An 11,751-nucleotide genomic window follows, 5' to 3' on the forward strand; every position below is an offset into this window, starting at 1 on the left:
AGGGGGAGCAAACGGGATCAGGATTAAGAGTGACATGTCACTGATGTGGAAAATCTCCCAGATGGGCAGGATTTCCGAATGGAAAAGTGCTGCTTGGTATGTCTGTTTGCATGTGTGAATGAGTGGCTGGGTGCATGTGTGTGTGTGTATTGTGAATCAGTGGATCAGGGATCACAGCTGTAAGGAGGCTTAATAGACCCCCTCTGTCCTAAACAGGACATGGTCGGGACAGAGGGGCGGAGACTCAAGACACAATCTGCCCACTTCTACTACATCACCCTGTCCATTGATTATAGTGATTTCAGAGCCTTGTCAAGAAGCCTGAATCAAATGACAATAAAACTGGACATGAATCTGATTATTTACTCTCTCTCTCTCTCTTTGTCTGTCTGTCTGTCTGTCTGTCTGTCTGTCTGTCTGTCTGTCTGTCTGTCTGTCTGTCTGTCTGTCTGTCTGTCTGTCTGTCTGTCTGTCTGTCTGTCTCTCTCTCTCTCTCTAGGTGAACATGCTGATTGGCATTGTGGTCTTCAACAAGCTCATGTCTCGAGATGGCATCTCGGACAAGTCTAAAAAGCAAAGAGCTGGGTAGGTAGACCAGACCTAGAACTATAAAACTAGAACAGTCTGCCTGTCTCACACCAACACACACCATGCATGGACCATTCATTTCTTAGTTCATTTTTTGCATTTGTATTGTTGTATTAATGCATTGTTGGAGCTAGAACCATAAGCGTTTCACTGCACCTGCAATAACATCTGCAAAATATGTGTCCACAACCATCTACATTCAATGCTCAGCATCTACCTGGAGGGGCAAGGACTCTTCACTGTTTTGGGATGATTTGATTATGCGTATACAATATTTACTTGTTCCCGCAATATAAATAGAGTGACTATAAACATGAATCAGGTCAATGGGTGTCTCTCTAGTGATTCTATTTCTATGGTTCCTGCATCCTTATCTGCGTAAGAGATCTTATGGAGAAAGATGAGTCCCACAAAGATGCAGACAAAGAGAAACCATGAGTATGTCAAATCTTTTAAATAACCCTGAACACACAAATAGACTGCTGTCACGTCCATCATAACGATGAGACCAAGGCGCAGCGTGAAAATAATACATTCACCTTTTAATAAAGAAACATCAAACAAAATAACCAAACGACCGTGACGCTACATAACACGAGTGCTGACAGGCAACTACACAGACAAAAACCCACAAAACCAAAATGGAAAAATGGCAACCTAAAGAGGATTCCCAATCAGAGACAACGATAAACAGCTACCTCTGATTGGGAACCAATTCAGGCCACCATAGACCGACAACTGCAGTTATAAGCCTTTAACTCTTCACATACAGTATGTTAATGAGCGACTATAGAGGCTTTTTACACTCAGAGGAGACAACCATTCATGACATTACTATACAAACACTCCTACACATTTTCATTTACCATGGTCTGTAGAGACTCAAACATCAAGGATGTCAACATCAATGACATAAATACCACTCAGTCTATTTTGACTCTACAGAGGCAATGCAGGAACATACAGTATATCTAGTAGCTACTGTGATAATGGCTTCCAGGGTGACATGATTGACTATGATAATGTGTAGACGATTTACAAACAGACTAAGGTCAAGGACATGCATACAGTTTACTTATAATGATTCATAATGCAGTCTCACATACACACACATATATATGGGCATATACACACACACATGCATCGACACAGATACACACACACATGCATCAACACAGATACACACACACAGGGACACAACACACACACACACACACAATACAGTAGAGTGGTTTCCTCTACTCCCTGGTCTGTACTTCCATCAGTGGTGATTTGCCATTGGTACTAATCCAATGAGCAGAGATTTCAATGTCCTCCCAGCTAAATCCATGCTTTCATTTCCCTGCAAATTGATTTGATCTCTCGCTTCTCTCTCTTCTCTCCATTGTCCTGTGATGTCAAATCAATCTTGTTGCTAGGTGCTCTGGGGGTTAATGGTATAGTTCTCTATATGAGGGTTAATGGTATAGTTCTCTATATGAGGGTTAATGGTATAGTTCTCTATATGAGGGTTAATTGTATAGTTCTCTATATGAGGGTTAGTGGTATAGTTCTCTATATGAGGGTTAATGGTATAGTTCTCTATATGAGGGTTAATGGTATAGTTATTTATATGAGGGTTAATTGTATAGTTCTCTATATGAGGGTTAGTGGTATAGTTCTCTATATGAGGGTTAATGGTATAGTTCTCTATATGAGGGTTAATGGTATAGTTCTCTATCTGAGGGTTAATGGTATAGTTATCTATCTGAGGGTTAGTGGTATAGTTCTCTATATGAGGGTTAATGGTATAGTTATCTATATGAGGGTTAATGGTATAGTTCTCTATATGAGGGTTAATGGTATAGTTCTCTATATGAGGGTTAATTGTATAGTTCTCTATATGAGGGTTAATGGTATAGTTCTCTATATGAGGGTTAATTGTATAGTTCTCTATATGAGGGTTAATGGTATAGTTCTTTATATAAGGGTTAATGGTATAGTTCTCTATATGAGGGTTAATTGTATAGTTCTCTATATGAGGGTTAGTGGTATAGTTCTCTATATGAGGGTTAATGGTATAGTTCTCTATATAAGGGTTAATTGTATAGTTCTCTATATGAGGGTTAGTGGTATAGTTCTCTATATGAGGGTTAATGGTATAGTTCTTTATATAAGGGTTAATGGTATAGTTCTCTATATGAGGGTTAATTGTATAGTTCTCTATATGAGGGTTAATGGTATAGTTCTCTATATGAGGTTTAATGGTATAGTTCTCTATATGAGGGTTAATGGTATAGTTCTCTATATGAGGGTTAGTGGTATAGTTATCTATATGAGGGTTAATGGTATAGTTCTCTATATGAGGGTTAATGGTATAGTTCTCTATATGAGGGTTAATTGTATAGTTCTCTATATGAGGGTTAGTGGTATAGTTCTCTATATGAGGGTTAATGGTATAGTTCTTTATATGAGGGTTAATGGTATAGTTCTCTATATGAGGGTTAATTGTATAGTTCTCTATATGAGGGTTAATGGTATAGTTCTCTATATGAGGTTTAATGGTATAGTTCTCTATATGAGGGTTAATGGTATAGTTCTCTATATGAGGGTTAGTGGTATAGTTATCTATATGAGGGTTAATGGTATAGTTCTCTATCTGAGGGTTAATGGTATAGTTCTCTATATGAGGGTTAATTGTATAGTTCTCTATATGAGGGTTAGTGGTATAGTTCTCTATATGAGGGTTAATTGTATAGTTCTCTATATGAGGGTTAGTGGTATAGTTCTCTATATGAGGGTTAATGGTATAGTTCTCTATATGAGGGTTAATGGTATAGTTCTCTATATGAGGGTTAATGGTATAGTTCTCTATATGAGGGTTAATGGTATAGTTCTCTATATGAGGGTTAATGGTATAGTTCTCTATATGAGGGTTAATGGTATAGTTCTCTATATGAGGGTTAATGGTATAGTTCTCTATATGAGGGTTAATGGTATAGTTCTCTATATGAGGGTTAATGGTATAGTTCTCTATATGAGGGTTAATGGTATAGTTCTCTATATGAGGGTTAATTGTATAGTTCTCTATATGAGGTTTAATGGTATAGTTCTCTATATGAGGGTTAATGGTATAGTTCTCTATATGAGGGTTAGTGGTATAGTTCTTTATATGAGGGTTAATGGTATAGTTCTCTATATAAGGGTTAGTGGTATAGTTCTCTATATGAGGGTTAGTGGTATAGTTCTCTATATGAGGGTTAATGGTATAGTTCTCTATATGAGGGTTAATGGTATAGTTCTCTATATGAGGGTTAATGGTATAGTTCTCTATATGAGGGTTAGTGGTATAGTTCTCTATATGAGGGTTAATGGTATAGTTCTCTACATGAGGGTTAATGGTATAGTTCTCTATATGAGGGTTAATGGTATAGTTCTCTATATGAGGGTTAGTGGTATAGTTCTCTATATGAGGGTTAATGATATAGTTCTCTATATAAGGGTTAGTGGTATAGTTCTCTATATGAGGGTTAGTGGTATAGTTCTCTATATGAGGGTTAGTGGTATAGTTCTCTATATGAGGGTTAATGGTATAGTTCTCTATATGAGGGTTAATGGTATAGTTCTTTATATGAGGGTTAATGGTATAGTTCTCTATATGAGGGTTAATGGTATAGTTATTTATATGAGGGTTAATTGTATAGTTCTCTATATGAGGGTTAGTGGTATAGTTCTCTATATGAGGGTTAATGGTATAGTTCTCTATATGAGGGTTAATGGTATAGTTCTCTATATGAGGGTTAATGGTATAGTTCTCTATATGAGGGTTAGTGGTATAGTTCTCTATATGATGTTTAATGGTATAGTTCTTTATATGAGGGTTAATTGTATAGTTCTCTATATGAGGGTTAGTGGTATAGTTCTCTATATGAGGGTTAATGGTATAGTTCTCTATATGAGGGTTAATGGTATAGTTATTTATATGAGGGTTAATTGTATAGTTCTCTATATGAGGGTTAGTGGTATAGTTCTCTATATGAGGGTTAATGGTATAGTTCTCTATATAAGGGTTAATGGTATAGTTCTCTATATGAGGGTTAATTGTATAGTTCTCTATATGAGGGTTAGTGGTATAGTTCTCTATATGAGGGTTAATGGTATAGTTCTCTATATGAGGGTTAATGGTATAGTTATTTATATGAGGGTTAATTGTATAGTTCTCTATATGAGGGTTAGTGGTATAGTTCTCTATATGAGGGTTAATGGTATAGTTCTCTATATGAGGGTTAATGGTATAGTTCTCTATATGAGGGTTAGTGGTATAGTTCTCTATCTGAGGGTTAATTGTATAGTTCTCTATATAAGGGTTAATGGTATAGTTCTCTATATAAGGGTTAATGGTATAGTTCTCTATATGAGGGTTAATGGTATAGTTCTCTATATGAGGGTTAATGGTATAGTTCTCTATATAAGGGTTAGTGGTATAGTTCTCTATATGAGGGTTAGTGGTATAGTTCTCTATATGAGGGTTAATGGTATAGTTCTCTATATGAGGGTTAATGGTATAGTTCTCTATATGAGGGTTAATGGTATAGTTCTCTATATGAGGGTTAGTGGTATAGTTCTCTATATGAGGGTTAATGGTATAGTTCTCTACATGAGGGTTAATGGTATAGTTCTCTATATGAGGGTTAATGGTATAGTTCTCTATATGAGGGTTAGTGGTATAGTTCTCTATATGAGGGTTAATGATATAGTTCTCTATATAAGGGTTAGTGGTATAGTTCTCTATATGAGGGTTAGTGGTATAGTTCTCTATATGAGGGTTAATGGTATAGTTCTCTATATGAGGGTTAATGGTATAGTTCTTTATATGAGGGTTAATGGTATAGTTCTCTATATGAGGGTTAATGGTATAGTTCTCTATATGAGGGTTAATGGTATAGTTCTCTATATGAGGGTTAATGGTATAGTTCTTTATATGAGGGTTAATTGTATAGTTCTCTATATGAGGGTTAATGGTATAGTTCTCTATATGAGGGTTAATTGTATAGTTCTCTATATGAGGGTTAATTGTATAGTTCTCTATCTGAGGGTTAATGGTATAGTTCTCTATATGAGGGTTAATGGTATAGTTCTCTATATGAGGGTTAATGGTATAGTTCTTTATATGAGGGTTAATGGTATAGTTCTCTATCTGAGGGTTAATGGTATAGTTCTCTATATGAGGGTTAATGGTATAGTTCTCTATATGAGGGTTAATTGTATAGTTCTCTATATGAGGGTTAATGGTATAGTTCTCTATATGAGGGTTAATTGTATAGTTCTCTATATGAGGTTTAATGGTATAGTTCTTTATATGAGGGTTAATTGTATAGTTCTCTATATGAGGTTTAATGGTATAGTTCTCTATATGAGGGTTAATGGTATAGTTCTTTATATGAGGGTTAATGGTATAGTTCTCTATCTGAGGGTTAATTGTATAGTTCTTTATATGAGGGTTAATGGTATAGTTCTCTATATGAGGGTTAATGGTATAGTTCTTTATATGAGGGTTAATGGTATAGTTCTCTATATGAGGGTTAATGGTATAGTTCTCTATATGAGGGTTAATGGTATAGTTCTTTATATGAGGGTTAATGGTATAGTTCTCTATCTGAGGGTTAATTGTATAGTTCTTTATATGAGGGTTAATGGTATAGTTCTCTATATGAGGGTTAATGGTATAGTTCTCTATATGAGGGTTAATGGTATAGTTCTCTATATGAGGTTTAATGGTATAGTTCTTTATATGAGGGTTAATTGTATAGTTCTCTATATGAGGGTTAATTGTATAGTTCTCTATATGAGGGTTAATGGTATAGTTCTCTATATGAGGGTTAATGGTATAGTTCTCTATATGAGGGTTAATGGTATAGTTCTCTATATGAGGGTTAATGGTATAGTTCTCTATATGAGGGTTAATGGTATAGTTCTCTATATGAGGGTTAATGGTATAGTTCTCTATATGAGGGTTAATTGTATAGTTCTCTATATGAGGTTTAATGGTATAGTTCTTTATATGAGGGTTAATTGTATAGTTCTCTATATGAGGTTTAATGGTATAGTTCTCTATATGAGGGTTAATGGTATAGTTCTTTATATGAGGGTTAATGGTATAGTTCTCTATCTGAGGGTTAATTGTATAGTTCTTTATATGAGGGTTAATGGTATAGTTCTCTATATGAGGGTTAATGGTATAGTTCTTTATATGAGGGTTAATGGTATAGTTCTCTATATGAGGGTTAATGGTATAGTTCTCTATATGAGGGTTAATGGTATAGTTCTTTATATGAGGGTTAATGGTATAGTTCTCTATCTGAGGGTTAATTGTATAGTTCTTTATATGAGGGTTAATGGTATAGTTCTCTCTCTGAGGGTTAATTGTATAGTTCTCTATATGAGGGTTAATGGTATAGTTCTCTATATGAGGTTTAATGGTATAGTTCTCTATATGAGGGTTAATGGTATAGTTCTCTATATGAGGTTTAATTGTATAGTTCTCTATATGAGGGTTAATGGTATAGTTCTCTATATGAGGGTTAATGGTATAGTTCTCTATATGAGGGTTAATGGTATAGTTCTCTATATGAGGGTTAATGGTATAGTTCTTTATATGAGGGTTAATGGTATAGTTCTCTATATGAGGGTTAATGGTATAGTTCTCTATATGAGGGTTAGTGGTATAGTTCTCTATATGAGGGTTAATGGTATAGTTCTCTATATGAGGGTTAATGGTATAGTTCTCTATCTGAGGGTTAATGGTATAGTTCTCTATATGAGGGTTAATGGTATAGTTCTCTATATGAGGGTTAATGGTATAGTTATTTATATGAGGGTTAATGGTATAGTTCTCTATATGAGGGTTAATGGTATAGTTCTCTATATGAGGGTTAATGGTATAGTTCTCTATATGAGGGTTAATGGTATAGTTCTCTATATGAGGGTTAATGGTATAGTTCTCTATATGAGGGTTAATGGTATAGTTCTCTATATGAGGTTTAATGGTATAGTTCTCTATATGAGGGTTAATGGTATAGTTCTCTATATGAAGGTTAATGGTATAGTTCTCTATATGAGGGTTAATGGTATAGTTCTCTATATGAGGGTTAATGGTATAGTTCTCTATATGAGGGTTAATGGTATAGTTCTCTATATGAGGGTTAATGGTATAGTTCTCTATATGAGGGTTAATTGTATAGTTCTCTATATGAGGGTTAATGGTATAGTTCTCTATATGAGGGTTAATGGTATAGTTCTCTATATGAGGGTTAATGGTATAGTTCTCTATATGAGGGTTAATGGTATAGTTCTCTATATGAGGGTTAATGGTTAATGGTATAGTTCTCTATATGAGGGTTAATGGTATAGTTCTCTATATGAGGGTTAATGGTATAGTTCTCTATATGAGGGTTAATGGTATAGTTCTCTATATGAGGGTTAATTGTATAGTTCTCTATATGAGGGTTAATGGTATAGTTCTCTATATGAGGGTTAATGGTATAGTTCTCTATATGAGGGTTAATGGTATAGTTCTCTATATGAGGGTTAATGGTATAGTTCTCTATATGAGGTTTAATTGTATAGTTCTCTATATGAGGGTTAATGGTATAGTTCTCTATATGAGGGTTAATGGTATAGTTCTCTATATGAGGGTTAATGGTATAGTTCTCTATATGAGGGTTAATGGTATAGTTCTCTATATGAGGGTTAATGGTATAGTTCTCTATATGAGGGTTAATGGTATAGTTCTCTATATGAGGGTTAATGGTATAGTTCTCTATATGAGGGTTAATGGTATAGTTCTCTATATGAGGTTTAATGGTATAGTTCTCTATATGAGGGTTAATGGTATAGTTCTCTATATGAGGGTTAATGGTATAGTTCTCTATATGAGGGTTAATGGTATAGTTCTCTATATGAGGGTTAATGGTATAGTTCTCTATATGAGGGTTAATGGTATAGTTCTCTATATGAGGTTTAATTGTATAGTTCTCTATATGAGGGTTAATGGTATAGTTCTCTATATGAGGGTTAATGGTATAGTTCTCTATATGAGGGTTAATGGTATAGTTCTCTATATGAGGGTTAATGGTATAGTTCTTTATATGAGGGTTAATGGTATAGTTCTCTATATGAGGGTTAATGGTATAGTTCTCTATATGAGGGTTAGTGGTATAGTTCTCTATATGAGGGTTAATGGTATAGTTCTCTATATGAGGGTTAATGGTATAGTTCTCTATCTGAGGGTTAATGGTATAGTTCTCTATATGAGGGTTAATGGTATAGTTCTCTATATGAGGGTTAATGGTATAGTTCTTTATATGAGGGTTAATGGTATAGTTCTCTATATGAGGGTTAATGGTATAGTTCTCTATATGAGGGTTAATGGTATAGTTCTCTATATGAGGGTTAATGGTATAGTTCTCTATATGAGGGTTAGTGGTATAGTTCTCTATATGAGGGTTAATGGTATAGTTCTCTATATGAGGGTTAATGGTATAGTTCTCTATATGAGGGTTAATGGTATAGTTCTCTATATGAGGGTTAATGGTATAGTTCTCTATATGAGGGTTAATGGTATAGTTCTCTATATGAGGGTTAATGGTATAGTTCTCTATATGAGGGTTAATGGTATAGTTCTTTATATGAGGGTTAATGGTATAGTTCTCTCTCTGAGGGTTAATGGTATAGTTCTCTATATAAGGGTTAATGATATAGTTCTCTCTCTAGGGGTTAATGGTATAGTTCTTTATATGAGGGTTAATGGTATAGTTCTCTCTCTGAGGGTTAGTGGTATAGTTCTCTATATAAGGGTTAATGATATAGTTCTCTCTCTAGGGGTTAATGGTATAGTTCTCTATATACAGGTTAATGGTATAGGCTCTCTATCTGCGGTCTAGATTGGCTTTTTCCCCGGAGCCGCTATGGGGATTAAGCCAGTTAACATACACACACAAAGGACATACACACACACAGAGGACACACACATGCAGAAGACACACACAAGCAGAAGACATACACACACACAGAGGACACACACATGCAGAAGACACACACACGCAGAGGACATACACACATGCACAGAGAGAACAACACCCAAGGACAAGATCCCTCAGACACACACATGCACACAATGCACATCGGTCCCATCCCCCTGCAAACACTGAACCTTTTGGTGCAGTACGCTTCTGCTTAAATGGGCCTCACAAACAGAGAAATTGACACACACACACACTCACAGAAACATACACTTACACACACTGACACACAAACATACACTCACAGAAACATACACTTACACACACTGACACACATACACACACACACACACACACACACACGCGCGCGCGCACGCACGCACACACACACTCACAGAAACATATACTTACACAAACTGACACACACACACACACACACACACACACACACACACACACACACACACACACACACACACACACACACACACACACACACACACACACACACACACACACACACACACACACACACACACACACATTCCCTCCATCCCCATGCTAATAGGACAACTTGCCATTAGTTTTAGTGTATTTCTGTGGATGGCACTAAGGCATTGAGATGTGCTGGGAGGCTAATGTAGCATAGCCACACTACGTACTGCCCCATCAGTCTGCACTGAGCATTACACACACACACACACACACACACACACACACACACACACATCAGCAGCAGCAGCAAGCCTCTCTTTAATGGTCTAGCTGTGTTCTCTCCCTGTCTACCCTCAGTAGCCTCATTGCCTGGCTTCCTCTGAGAGGACAAGTACTCTGAGAGTATTTCACACACACACTGCACTACACACACACACACACACACACACACACACACACACACACACACACACACACACACACACACACACACACACACACACACACACACACACACACACACACACACACACACACACACACCAGTCTGCGGCTGGTTTCGGATGTGAGGGAAAGCACTCCAAGAGTCAATGAAGCTTCACATTGAGTCAGCACTAAACAACCCTCAGCACAGTTCCCCCAACACACACACACACATTTATACACGCACAGTGATATCAATAAAAAACACTTATTTCAATGCGCACATCGCTTTCAACACACAAATAGAGCATTCAACACAAACACACACACAAAACCAACTTGACTTTATTACTGTCCAGACACATCTGTATCATGGTTCTAGCACTGAGCCACTGAGGCCTATTGGTAATGACCAGGGCCCCCAGACTGGCCATTAGCAGAAGACCTCAACAAGCTGTTTAGACTGGCCTGTCCCAAACACCCACACAAACTAATCATCACTGAAATAGGTCATGAACAGAAAACACACACACAGACACACACGCTGGGGGGAGAGAAACAGTTGGTCCTGGCAGTTCCCGTCTGTCTCACTGTACATTCTTATTAATCAGTGTTAGCTATATTGTTAAGCAGTTCCTCTGCCTCCTCTTTGCTCTTTGTTTTCTCACTTTCTCTCACTGCTCCCTCTCTTTCATTCACTCTCTCTCTCTCTCTGCTCTACTTCCTCTCACTTGCGTTTCTCTGTCACTGCATTCTGTCATGATCTTTGTATTCTGACTTGTTGTCCATTGCTACTACTTTAAGGTTTGAACATTTTTATCCTTTTTTTTCTGTGTTCCTCTCCCTCTCTTCTTGTCCATCTGTCCTTCTGTACTTTTTGTCTTCCTTTGCAACCGCACAACCCATCCATTCCTCACGATCATGTGTGTGAATATGTGTATGCGGTTTGCGCCCCAATGCTCCCATTACTTGTTAAATGTGTGTGTGTGTGTGTGTGTGTGTGTGTGTGTGTGTGTGTGTGTGTGTGTGTGTGTGTGTGTGTGTGTGTGTGTGTGTGTGTGTGTGTGTGTGTGTGTGTGTGTGTGTGTTTCCGGTTGTGTGTTTTCCTTTGTCTTTTGTGTGTCCTTCCTCCCCCTTGCCTGTGTTTGTGCCCTACCCCTTGTGTATCTTCCCTCGTCATGTGTGTATCCTCCCTCGTCGTGTGTATCCTCCCTCGTCGTGTGTGTATCCTCCCCCTTGCCTGTGTTTGTGCCCTCCCCTCGTGTGTGTATCTTCCCTCGTCATGTGTGTATCCTCCCTCGTCGTG

The 11,751-nt window shown here is 37.1% G+C and overlaps 1 protein-coding gene across 9 annotated transcripts in view; it reads left to right on the plus strand.

Annotated features, from left to right (window-relative positions):
* adgrb2 (adhesion G protein-coupled receptor B2) overlaps positions 1-11,751 on the plus strand; it is a 551,118-nt gene that overhangs the window by 460,674 nt on the left and 78,693 nt on the right. For all 9 annotated transcript variants that reach the window (XM_052472482.1, XM_052472488.1, XM_052472490.1 and 6 more), the window contains one exon: positions 500-585. In XM_052472482.1, coding sequence (XP_052328442.1) covers positions 500-585 — 86 coding nt within the window. The remainder of the gene's footprint in view (positions 1-499; positions 586-11,751) is intronic.

This window comes from Oncorhynchus keta, chromosome 20, assembly GCF_023373465.1.
Source record: "Oncorhynchus keta strain PuntledgeMale-10-30-2019 chromosome 20, Oket_V2, whole genome shotgun sequence".
Classification (NCBI taxonomy): domain Eukaryota; kingdom Metazoa; phylum Chordata; class Actinopteri; order Salmoniformes; family Salmonidae; genus Oncorhynchus; species Oncorhynchus keta.